This window comes from Artemia sp. Qi Xiang Cuo, chromosome 3, assembly GCF_049724085.1.
Source record: "Artemia sp. Qi Xiang Cuo chromosome 3, ASM4972408v1, whole genome shotgun sequence".
NCBI lineage: Eukaryota > Metazoa > Arthropoda > Branchiopoda > Anostraca > Artemiidae > Artemia > Artemia sp. Qi Xiang Cuo.
The window spans coordinates 69225593-69239022 of record NC_142796.1 but is presented as its reverse complement, the minus strand read 5'-3'; the positions used below and the strand labels follow the sequence as shown (position 1 = coordinate 69239022).

The 13430-nt window shown below is 36.8% G+C and overlaps 1 protein-coding gene across 1 annotated transcript in view; it reads left to right on the top strand.

The window, feature by feature from the left end:
- Smurf (SMAD specific E3 ubiquitin protein ligase) overlaps positions 1-13430 on the top strand; it is a 47789-nt gene that overhangs the window by 11359 nt on the left and 23000 nt on the right. Inside the window, exons 6-7 of the mRNA XM_089086280.1 lie at positions 300-549; positions 1448-1660. Of these exons, the coding sequence (XP_088942406.1) occupies positions 300-549; positions 1448-1660 (463 nt within the window). The remainder of the gene's footprint in view (positions 1-299; positions 550-1447; positions 1661-13430) is intronic.

Here is a 13430-nt window from a genome sequence, read left to right as displayed (position 1 = left end):
AGCCGGAGCTTACGCAGCTGTGTTGACCTTAGGAGCGTAGTGCTGCAATGAGTTGTTAGTTGCAATTTATTCTATTCCATAAGATAAAATATCTTATTCAACTTGTTCTTTTATCTTTTCTATTCTATGATATTCGTATGATATTCTGAATTATTCTATATTCTATCAGAATTTTCTATCCTACGGTATATTCACGTGTGTTCTAGTATAAATTTTGTCCCTTTTGCTATTTGATTATTACTTATAAAACTTATGGATCTTGTGGTATTAAAAGATAATCGCTACTAATTTCTTTTCAGAAATGCGGACAACTCCACAAGGGCAGGTCTACTTCCTTCATGTTCCTACAGGGGCAAGCACCTGGTATGATCCGCGGTTACCTAGAGAAATAAGAGATTCTTCCCAGCCTCTTACCTCAAGCCCCTTACCTCCTGGCTGGGAAGCCAGGCATACTCCGTCTGGTCGAATATATTTCGTTGATCACAACAATCGGACCACCCAGTTTACTGATCCTAGATTTTCATTAGAATGGCTGCGAAATTATGAGAAGTAAGTTATTTCATTTATATCTGACTGTGGAATTGTTAGTTAAAAGTTTAGTGGGCTACTTTCAAATCTTCAAATTATCTTAAGACCAAATCATTTCGCTCAAAGTGTATCTTTTTTTTGGTCTTTTTTTGTCGTGTGAAGAGTAATTAGATGAGGTAATATTTATTTTCAAAGGGCTATACCAAGCTCTAATAGAGCCGAATTTGCTTCATATGGCCGAGTAGAAGAAAACAAGACGTAACAGCCAAGACAGCAAGACAAAGGTTAAAAACTAATCAAACATGAAATCAATCAAACATAAAAATGGTCAATAAATTTAACACAAATTAGTAAAATTAACGTTATAAAATTCCATGTCTAAAATACTGACTAAAATAGAATTTGCTAATTAATGGTACAAAAAACCAACAGGGGGGGGGGGATAATACTTTAGGACCGACAACTATCACGGGTAAAAAAAAGTGTTTTGTAGACTGCAAGATGGTAAGATAAAGGCCGGACTTCCCAGAGCTGAGATGAGACTCTAGTTAAAACCTCTGAAAATTTTTGAATGCGGAAAGAGTTTTCAGCGTAGTGGGATTCTTTGGTAAAGCTTAGTATTCTTAAGTTGTCGTTTGCTTTTTTTTAAAAGAGAGAATTTGGTAGTAGTTGAAGAAAGAAGTAATGATTTTGGAATCTAGTAGTTCTTTGTAACATTCCTTTTTTTTCTGCTATTTCCTGTTAGTCAATAATATTTTCTTTAAATAAAAATTTAGCGGAAGTAAAGTTCGAAGGATCATACCCGAACTAACTGGACTGTCCATTTTCTCTACACATTATATTCATATACATGCATATATTCTGTCTATACCTATTAAACTTATTCTTTATCTTTGAAGTTGTATTTTTTTTTTTTCAGTTCTCAGACAGGACCAGTATCGCAACCTGAAAGGGATAGATTGGCTGACCCACCTCCTCCTCTTCCTCCTGCCTCCGCGACCGATCCCACGTCGAGTCCTTCGAGTCAGCCATGTAGTGGTGATACACGACGCAGTAGATCCTTTGAACCCACTCAGGATGCACGAGCACAAGCGGTCTCCACAAATCCAGAGCCAGATAGACCGGTGACAAGGTGCGTTTTACTTTAGTTTAATCTTGTTTGTTGTGTGACCTTCTTTCATAGTCTTTGTTATATTTGTTGAGTTTATCTCTTAATAATATTCTACTTGGAAGAACCAAAGAGTATGGAAGAACTGACAAATCAAAACAACCAATGCCATCTAGCTTTTGATGTTTCTTTGTCTTTTTCGCGTAATAATAAGGGAAAATTATTTATATAGTGTTATTGGCAAAATTAGTGTATCAATTCATGTCTGATCTCAGTTTCTGAAAGAAAACTCCGCTACGAAGCTTGAAACAATGCCAAGAAACGTCAAACGTTAGATAACGTTTTTTTTTGTTTTTTTTTACAGTTAATAAAAAAAAACTTTTCCCACAAATTAAGTTTTTTTTTAGGTAAAGAACTCCACTTTCTAAAAGCCAGAATAAAATTTGCACTTTGCTGAAAAATTCTTTTTAATGTTTTCACTTTTATAACTTTAAGAAATCAAAAACTAAATAAGATTTTAAGGAATAAATATCAGCATATGTATATTAAACTGACAATGCACGTTCATTTGATTTTTTTTTCACTAAAGTGCAAATTTTATTCTGGTTTTTAGAAAGCATAGAGGTTTTGAACCCGGCTCATGTTAATTTCTGCTCGTTTTGAGTTTGATTCGGCTATCTATTGTAATTTCTGTTCGTTTTGGGTTTTATTTATTTATTGATGCTATTGTGGTACTTCTATGCTTGGTAGATTATTTGATTCTATTTTTGTTCATTTTTGATTGATTGAAGTTCTTTAATTTTTTTTTTAACTTATTTTGCAGAAAAAGTTTTTTTAACTAATTTCTGTTCGTTTTATATTGAAATAGTCTTTTTCGGGGAAAAAGAAAATATTAGTTTGAATTTTTTCAGTTTTTTTTTAAGAATTTATAGTTTGGCCTGCTATTTGTATGCTGAAAAAACTTTTTCAAAAATTTAAAACAACATAAGCTCTTTTGAAAATCATGACACAAACAGTAGTGTTAAATTCAGTCATGTACGTCCTCTAGTAGACCTGATGAATAAAACTTAGTACCATTCCCAAAAAATTATATCTATGCTCTTTCACAGCCTGGATACAATTACGCAACCAGCATACAAACAGTGCGTTTTGATTTAATTTTAAAGCAACATTTAGTTTTTAAGCATATCGGGCAAATTACAAATATGTAAAGGGTTGTCCGACCCAATATCCCTAGAAAAATGATCACTAGATCGTTCAGCTATGGTGAGCAAAGAGGTTGTCTTAAAATTTTGATTGGAAGTGTTTGGAAAATTATGAGCTGTAGAGGAGGGCTGATTGCCCTCCAATCACTTTTGACTCTTGAGAGGGCAGTAGAACTTTTAATTTTCAATCAAATTAGCTCCTTTAAAATATTAATGATATTACTGGCTATGATAGAGCATCGCTGTCTATGTTCTTATATGCCCTATATTGCTTATATGCCCTTTTAATACCTGCATGCATATAGTTTTTTCATTTAATTGAAACTCCCCCTAAACGTGCCCTAAAATTTCAACTTAATACCATTAGTGTCGTTAGTTACAGTAACCGTAAAATGTAAAGCATTAAATGTATACACACGGTGTCTTCTGGCTAGTTCAAAATACACAACCAATGAAGGGGGAGTTTTCAGAGGGTATTTATGTTGTTCAGATGACAACCTGCCATCCGTATGCAGGTTGTCAAAAGGGCATATCAGCAATATCTTAGGAACAGTTTCATGTGTGAAATGAAAACTTATAATGCTTGTTGTGGGGGGTGTTGAACTAACAAAAAGACAAAATTTACTTCACATTACTACTGCCTTTACTCCTAAAACTACTACTACGGCTACTATTATTATTACTGCTACTACTACTGCTGTACTAAAGCTAAGACTACAACTATTATCTGTACTCCTACTGCTACTACTATAACTACTGGTGCTACTACTACTACTAGTAAACCTAAGGGTATTAAGGCGAAAATTTTGAGCATTATTGTAGTTGTGTTGAAATAAATCAAAACACAACACACTATGCCCATACAGGTTTTCAAGAGGACGTATCATTAATGCTTGGGGACCGGTTGATGATATTAAGTTTAAAATTTCCTCATGTGTTGAAGGGGATGTTGAAATAAAGGTGCTATTTGCATACTGCTACTAATGCTACTACAACTATTGATATGCGTAATTACTGAACCTTTCAACAATGCTGAAAAAAAATTGATGTCTCAAAACTTTGTTTGGATGTTTGACATGGGAAATTATGGGCGTGGAGGGGTCTCTCAAATCACTGACTCTTAAAAAGGGCACTATAGCTTCCAATTTAAAATCAAATGAGACCCATCTGAATTTAATGCGACCATTCATTTCATATAAACCTTATATGCTCCTAGGGCATAACTTAAAGCCCTTGTCCCATGGCTCTGGGGGGTTGTGCCAACCCTGGAGGCGTTGTTATATGTTCTTTGGACTATTTTAAACAAAATTAACATCGCACAATTTCAATCAGATGCATCTGGTGAAAACAAGGGAAGTTGTTAGGGGGAGACTACTTGACCTTCATCACTATTGACTCTTAAAAGGGAACTAGAATTTCCAATTTCAACCATATAAAGAGCCATCTCTAAAGTTTATACAACCATCCCTTCCATAAGAACCTTAAAGACCCCAGGGGCATAACTTACAACCCTCACCCTCGGGATCTGATGGTTTGTATTAACCTCAAAAGCCTTGTTATATGATATGTTGACTATCTTGAATAAAAGAATTGTCTCAAGATATCTATTGGATACATCTCAGGAAAACACGACGTGTTTGTGTGTTTGTAGGGGAGGCAGGTTGGCAGCTGCAGTCTGACCATTTTGACTGTTTAAAAGGACACTAGAACTTCTGATTACCAATCCAATGAGTCCCCTCCAAAGCATATACGACCACCCTTTCTATAAGGAACTTATGTACCCCCAGGGCATAACTTACAACCCTTTCCCTGATAGCTTTGGGGGGGAGGGGGCTGTTTTCCTCTCAGATGTAAATTCTGAAACCTTCAACTACAATGAATAAAATTGTTATCTCCAAATTTTTATAAAAGGTGTTAAGGGAAATGATGAGCGTGGAGGGGGTCTTGTTGCTCTCAAATCCGTTTGACTCTTAAAAAGGGTATTATAACTTCAAATTTCAAATCAAGTAAGCCCCGTCTGAAGTTTACACGACCGCCCATTCCATAAAAATCTCATATGCCCTCATGGCATAACTTACAGCCCTATCCCCACGGCATTGTGGGTTTGTGTCACCCCTAGAGAAATTATTATATGTTCTTTGGACTATTTTGAACAAAATCGCTATCTCATAATTTCAATCAGATGTGTTTGGTGAAAGAGGGGCTGTCAGGGAGGGGGGGGGTTCTAAATGTCCTCCGTCACTTTTGACGCTTCAAAAGGAAATAGAACTTCCATTATTCAACCAAATAAGCCTCTTCTAAAGTTATACAACCATCTCTTCCATAAAAACCTTAGATCCCCCGCGGCATAACTTACAACCCTCGTCCCTAGGGTCTGGTGGTTTTTTTCAGCCCCAAAATCTTGTTATACGAACTTTAGAATATTTTGAATAAAATGACTGTCTCAATTTTTTTTATTCGATACATTTCGGCAAAACCCGAAGTTTTGAGGGGGGGGGGGGTAACTGCCTTCTGGTCCCTTCGCCTCTTAAAAAGGGCACTGGAAATTCAGATTATCAATCCAATGAGTCCCCTCCGAAGTATATACAACCACCCTTTCTATAAAAATATTATATTCCCCTGAGGCATAACTTACAACCCTTGCCCTGAGAGCTGTGGGGGTGTCTTTCTCAAAGACATAATTTCCAGACTATTTAACTACAATGAACAAAATTTCTATCTCCAAATTTTGATTGGATGTCTTAGGGGGAATGATGAGCGTAGAAGGGGGGGGCTGGTTGCTCTAAAATCACTTGACTCTTAAAAATGCCCCCTTCTGAAGTTTATGCGACCACCCATTCCATAAAAACCTTATATAGCCCCAGGCCATGACTTAGAACCCTATCCCCGGGGCACTGGGGGGGAGTCACCCCTAGAGGAAAATTGCTATCTAACAATTTTAATCAGATTCGTTTGGTGAATAGAGGTAGTCAGGGGGGAGGGGCTTGCTGCCCTCCATCACTTTTGACACTTAAAAGGGAACTAGAACTTCCAATTTTTACTAAATGAGCCTCCTCTAAAGTTTATACAGCCCTCCCTTCCATAAAATCTTCAATCCCCCCTGGGCATGACTTACAACCCTTGCCTCTAGACTCTGGGGTTTGTTTCAACCCCAAAAACTTTGTTATATGATATTTAAACTATTTTGAATAAAATGGCTATCTCAAAATTTCTATTAGATGCATTTCCGGACCCCATGGCATAACTCACAACCTTAGCCCTGAGGGCTGTGGGGGGTTGTCATCCTCAAAGACATAATTCCGAACCCTTCAACTACGTTGAACAAAATGGTTATATCAAAATGTTGATCAGAAGTGTTTGGGGAAATGAAGGACGTGGAGGGGGGGCATTTCCCTCCAATCACTTTTGACTATTAATAAGGGCACTAGCCCTCTCAATTTCCAATCGAATGAGCCCTTTTTGAAGTTTTAACGACAACGCTTTCTATAAAAACCTTTTATGCCTCCAAGGCATAACTTACAACCTTTGCCCTGAGGGCTTTGGGGGGGGGGGGGGGGTTCATTCTCAAAGACAAAATTTCCGGACCTTTCAACTACGTTGAACAAAATGGTTACCTCAAAATTTTGATTGGATGTGTTTGGGGAAATATTGGGCACGGGAGGGGAGTTAGTTACCCTCCAATCGTTTTCGCCTATTGAAAAGAGCACCAGTTCTCTTAATTTGTAATCGAATGAGCCCTTTTTGAAGTTTCTGCGACAATGTCTTCTATAAAAAACCGAATATTCCTCCAGGGTATAACTTACAACCCTTACCCTGAGGGTTTTAGGGGGATTGTCATCCTCAAATACATAATTTCCGAACTTTGCAACTACGTTGAACAAAATGGCTCTCTTAAAATTTTTATTGGATGTGTTTGGGGAAATTGAGGGTGTGGAAGGAGGGTTAGTTGCCCTCCAATCACTTTTGACTATTAAAAAGGGCACTAGCCCCTTCAATTTCCAATCGAATGAGCACTTGAAGTTTCTATGACAACTCCTTTGATACGAAGTGCCCAGGTCTAAAACCAACCAACCCCCGCCCCCCCAAAAAAAATACATTGTGCCAATATCGTTCTTTACTTTAGAGGATCCTGACACCTCTTGCCAAACGAAGGCAGTAGGAAACCTGAATCTGTAGGTGTTGTTTTTCTAGGCACTTGAGCTCTCAAGACTTCATCAGTAATTGATTGCCCGAGCAAATTATTGACTGTCATTTGTCTTGTCCTTTTCAAAAGAATCTTCCCGAAGCTGGGTCTTAAATTCCCAAGGAATACCAAGGGAGAATCTGTGAACTTATATAAAGTCATTGTATGGTGTATCCTATTCTACTCATGCAAGGTGAGAACACCTGTACTTCCAGACTTATTTTTGGGCTTAGAGAGGAAGAAATTTTTTAGTCCAATTATTGTAGTGCCTCACTCTTGGCTGGCACTTGAATAGAAACATTTCTATTACCTTCGATATGAAGCAGTACCGGAGAATACTCGCTACTGATTTCTTCTACTTTTTAATGTATTTTGCCTTGGTGAATGTAAAACTCAACTCTGTGCAGTGGCTTTGTAACTGTGCAACTGTGGCCGTAGATCAAGCACAATGTGGTCAAAGTTCTCACCCATACGTCCTCTAGTGATGGGTCGACTTAGTGTTTCTCGTAAGAAACTCACTAAATCCTGAACACTAGATTGATGACTCTGACGATCAGTGGCGTATTCACTGAGTCTTTCTGTATATTGTTTGTCTTTCGTCGCCAACAGGGTCTACAGGTTCGGCCAAATTGTGAGACACTCTTCTCGTCGTTTCACTGCAGGCTGCTTGAATCTCTCTCGATTGACATCCACTAAACGTCCAATTCCTTTTTTACAAGCAGACACTTCAATCTATGACCATATTTGTGACTGCTGGGATGGTCTGTTACAACCTGGCCGAGCCAGATCTTGACAGGAATTGGTAGAAACGCTATGCTTAACCAAAAACACTGAAGCTTAGGAAAGAAGTAAAGTACTTAATTTAACATCAATCTTTACGAAAATAAAGACAGCTATAGTTGAAACTGCTGGGATGGTCTGTTACAACCTGGCCGAGCCAGATCTTGACAGGAATTGGTAGAAACGCTATGCTTAACCATGAACACTGAAGCTTAGAAAAGAAGTAAAGTACTTAATTTAACATCAATCTTTACGAAAATAAAGGCTAGTATGTTGTTGTGAAAATAGATCGGAGTTGTAAACCCCACAGTCAATTCAAAAAGATTTGAATTGACTTTTGGAAAGTGGAGCATCAGAAAGTTATACTAGCTGATTTTTGGAAGATATGTTCAGAGTTTATGGACTTATATGAGACTTGAGGGCCATTTTGTCTAAATGCGACGTATTTGATACATGGTGCATTTATCAAAATAAGTATAATTTTCCAGGAGTTTCCAACCTCTCGTATTTTTGTGCCTCTGGCCAGATTTTTAAACGGATTGATGGTCGCTTAATGTTCGACGTAAAAATATTCAAGTTGTCTAGAGGAATACTGTGAAATTGCGAAATTCGTATGTTTTTATATTTTTGTAAAATACAAAAAAATCTCGATTTAAAGGGAGAAAATATCAATTTGTTTTCAGTGTAAATTGGGCTTACATTGCAGCGCATATGAACATCGCCAGGATACGCTAGAAAGGCTTACGTCAGCTTTATGTTTCTTAGTTTTGTATTGCGCGTAATTATATCTTTCTAAATAACTATTGGAGCACATATTTCGTTTGGTTGCAGTTGATAAAGTTATAGATATAAGTTTGCACACAAATGAAACATAAGAAGCTTAACTTTTTCAGTCATACAATAGAAGAGATATTATTCTGCAGAAATTCGATTTCCGGCTGTTTACCCAGTCAGACGTATAGCTACTAAAAAGTTCATAAAAAAGAAGTTGCTTACGAAACTCGCTCCTAGAAGCAATGGCATATGTTGGTTTATTTTTCCCTTGTTTAAAATTAATATTTTTTAAAAAAAAAAAAAAAAAAAAGAAAAAAAAAATCTATCTGATTCCCCAAAAAACGAGCTTTCGTTTGTCGAGATAAAGTTTGCATGTTAATTGTGAACTTTTCCAAAAAAACATATTATTTTCTGGGAAAGTTCCAAGATTTTGGGTCGAATTCAATTTTCTTAAGGCGAACCTTGAAGAATCACTATCTCGTCCATTGTAGATTTTCTAGGTCGTGTGGCCGTACTATTTATAATTGATTGGCCGGTCTTGCCATAACTTGTAGAGCTTGAAAAAGGAATCCGAAATAACTACAGAAAACTAAAAGCCGACATTTACTTTCCCAGAAATTTTAGACATATTATCTAACCTCCCCTGTTTTGTGCCGAAATAGAAGTATTCAGTTTTAATGAAGCTCACGTCGTCAGAAAATCTAAGTTTTATTTTTCGGTTAAGCGGAGCAGAATTATCTCTTTGAAGTCCAGGAAAGGGCAGTTCCTAAAAATCCTCTTGCATTCCTGCTTAGCTAACGCTTACCATCAGTTCAATGGAATTAACATTTTAATAATTGGGCTGTGTTTTGGGTTTCCTGTGGTGCCACCTGCTATGACTGATAAATTTGCCGACAAAAGGGAAATAAAATTTCACTGTCTTTTAGGCCAAATTTTATAATCAAACCACAAATTCTTAATAGGTTTCGATGATAGCTAATCCCCTGAGAAAATTTGCTAATGGACTCTTCGTCTTTGAGCGCTGAGGCTCGCAAAAAGATTTCTAAGGTATCGCATCGCCTTAAGCCAAAGATATTGTCACAGTATTAGAAATTAGATTTTTGACTGATACTTTCGAATAGAACAGAAAATAGAGAGTCAGAAAACGCCTAATTTTGTGTGTTTTCTGTTTCTAGTCTCATTAAAAATAAAAAACGACATCATGTTGCTGCAGGCTATTTTGGCCTTTTTAGGCTTAAATGGACGTGTTTTACATGGATGCTGACTCGATATTAGAAATCAACGCCATCGTTTACTAAAAAAATCGCCTTCAAACCAACTGCAGCAGATGTGTGACACCAGACCCCTTTTTGTTTAGCGATAGCCAGCGGTGGATCTCAGACTATTATTCCTTCGTGTGTTTTTTTTAATCTTATTATTAATTTAATTATTAAAATTAAATTCATTCTTATGTAATTCATTCAGATTTAATCTTATTATTAATGTAAGTGTAATAATATAAGTGTAATGTAAGTGCTGTATAAGTGTAACATTTCTTCTTCTCTTGTTTAACGTTAAATTCTAAGCAAGTTTTGAGTGCACTGGTCTATTCACAGTGAATTGACCCGTTTCAACTTCGATAAAATTCTTTATTGCGAAACTCTTTATGCAAATTTTATACCAAAGACGAGCCATAAAAGAAAAATGTCGTTGTCGCTTGTCTTCTAATCGCAGGCAGTATGAGCCTCTTCTAGATGTCATGGCTTCACCATAGATTCGATACAACCACCATGGGAAAAATACGAATTATTCTTTAAATTGTGACCTGTTTAAATCGTTTTTGTGGCCAGAAATGTCAATATCCCAGTTTTAAGAAAAAACAAACAAACTATCTAGCCGATTTAAAGTCCTGGCCATGGCACACGGTAGGCTTATATATATTGATTCTCGTTATCGCTTGTCATCTAACTGCAGATAATGTGAACTTCTTTATGATGTCATGACTTCAGATTACTACTACTACTACTACTAACAACTCACCGCAGCACCAAGCTGCCTGAGGCCAACACAGCTACGCACGCTCCTCCTCCACCCCAATCTATTCAAAGCCTTCCTTTTTACACCCGCCAACGAAGTTCCCATTTCCTTTAAATCTTTCTTTATGACGTCCTCCCACCCCAGACGGGGACGACCTGATTTATGTTTAGCCCTAAATGGTTGGCCGAATAGAACACTCTTTGGCAATCTGTCATCCTTCATCCGCACAACGTGCCCTAGCCACCTCAACCTTTCTTTCATTATAGACCTATGAAGCGGTATTGAGCCAAATTACTTGTACAGCCTATTGTTGAACATTCAGTTGTTGAGCTGGGTTCCCAAATCAATCCCAAAAACAGTTCTCTGGGCGTCATCTAGCAAATTATTATTTGCTTTTTGAAGCGCTCTCCATTCAAAATTAAATTTGCTATCAGTCTACTTTGTAGTCAATGAGGTTCTAATTTTGGTTTACACATTTATCTTCCTTTCCTTCCAGATTTTAACTGTGAAAAAATACCCTGAACCTTCGCTATTCTACGTTCAACATCTTGACTACTCCCACCATCTTTACTGATATTACTACCAAGGTGAGTAAAGCCGCCCATCTGATCAATCTTTTCATTACCCAACATCACCTTTTCATCTTCATTTATTCCTAGCCTTAGTGACTTAGTCTTCTTAACATTAATTTTCAAACCAATTCTAGCACCCTGAACTCGCAAAACCTCTAAAACTTCATTATTTTGCTCACGCTTTCCTCTAGAATGCTTAAATCATCAGCATAATCCAAGTCCAGGAGACTTTTTCCTCCCCATTTGATTCCGTGGTCTCCCATTGCCTTTCCTGTGCTCCTTAAACAAAGTCCATCAAAATAATCCATACACAAGGGGATAGAACACAACCCTGCTTAACTCCTGATTTAATACAAAACCAGCTGCTAACCTCATTTCTTATCTCAGCTGCAGCAGTGTTATTCTCGTACATAGCACTAATCACTTTAATGTATTCGTGTAGTATACTATACAAGGATAAGACCTTTGCTAAAAGCTCTTATATCGATAGAATCTAACACTTGCACATTATTTATAAGACCAAGGACCAAAGGTGTTTGAAAACTCAGGCACTTCTCAATTACTAGCCTGAGAGTGAAAATTTGGTCAACACATCCTCTACCTTTTCTAAAACCGCACTGCTCTTCTCTTAAAACTTTGTCTGCGGCATCTCTCAGTCTAAAAAGTATCATATTACTAAGTAATTTACTACCTACAGAAACCAGCCTCGACAATTACAACACTCACTTTTATCACCTTTCTTATAAAGTGGCCTAATTAAGGTTTTCCTAAAATCCTTAGGTACTTCCCCTTTTTCAAAAATCATATTCATAATCTTCAGTAACTTATTTCTAACCTCAGAGCCACCATATTTAAGAAACTCATTTACCACCCTATTAGCACCTGGAGCCTTATTATTCTTTAATCCTTTTCGTACTGTTGCTAATTCCGCCTCACAAAACAAATCTTCCTTCACAATAAGGTATCACAAACTTTTTCATTTTCCTCTATGTTTTCTCCTGCAACTCTATCTCAGTTAAGCAAATTCTCAAAATGTTCGGCCCATCTCCCTTTAGTTTTTTCCTTATCGCTAATTGCGACCCCATTCCTATCTTTAACTTGGCCAAGTCCGGATTGACTACTCCCTCTCAATTTGTTAACGTGCCAGTACAATATTTTACTATTATGCCGTCTAGCTGCATCTTCCAGATCCTCGGCAATTTTATCCATGGCATCCACTTCATACCTCCTTAGTTCATTTTTTAATACTTTCTCCGCTTTCTTTACATTTCTTTTATTTTCATATGATCTATCACTCAGATAATTCTTGTACAAGTCCTTTCTCCTTTCTATTAAACATAAAGCTTTTTCACTAATATTCTTAGCTGCAGATCTAGCTTTCTTCCCTAATACACCTTCAGCAACTTCACAAATTATTTTTCTAAAATTATTCCAACCATCTTCCACATTATCAAATTTTAAGCTCTCAAGTTTAGTATTCAACTGTTCCTGGAAAGTTTCTCTCAAATTCTCATCCTGGAGTCTACCAACATCATAACTTCCCGGGAGGTAGTTACCCTTCCGAAATTTGAGCTTTAAATTAACCCTTGACACAGATTAGGTTCGAAGCAACCGCTCTGGGAAATATACTAAAAAGGCTTATAATTCTAACAAAAAGATGTTTTAAATAAATACACAGTTTCTCGTTTAAAGGAGTATATATATTAGTTATTCTTATTTTTTAAGTCATGGGGTGTCAAATAAGAAATAGCAACTGAGTTTAGAAAGTTTGCGTGGATTCAATTCCTTCTTCCTGGTAGTGTATCAAAGAATCATCCATTTTATAAGATTTGTTCTTTTCTGAAACTAGTTGTGATTCTCGCTGTCTCTTCTCTTCTGTCAGCAGATTTCATTTACGATTTGATGTATTCGATGTGATACTGGTTGTAAAATGTCTTCTAGCCGCAGATCTCGCTTTCGCTTAATTTTCGTGCGTCATTACCTCAGACTTTTTCCATGTCTTTTACTTTAAGTGTTCGGATTGATTCAGAATCATGTTTTCCAATGCCTATGCCCTCTGAAATATCTAAAATCGGCATAATCATCATTTCTTTCTTTAGTTTTAATTAATAGGGTGGCAAATCACCAGTTTGAGTTGAATTTAGAAATTTTGTCGTGAATTCAATTCCCCCTTTTCTGCTTAACCGTTCCTTAGTCGATCATAATTTTCTCAAATATTTAAACTCCGTAATAGCATAATTATTGTGTTAATTTTTAGTTTTAAG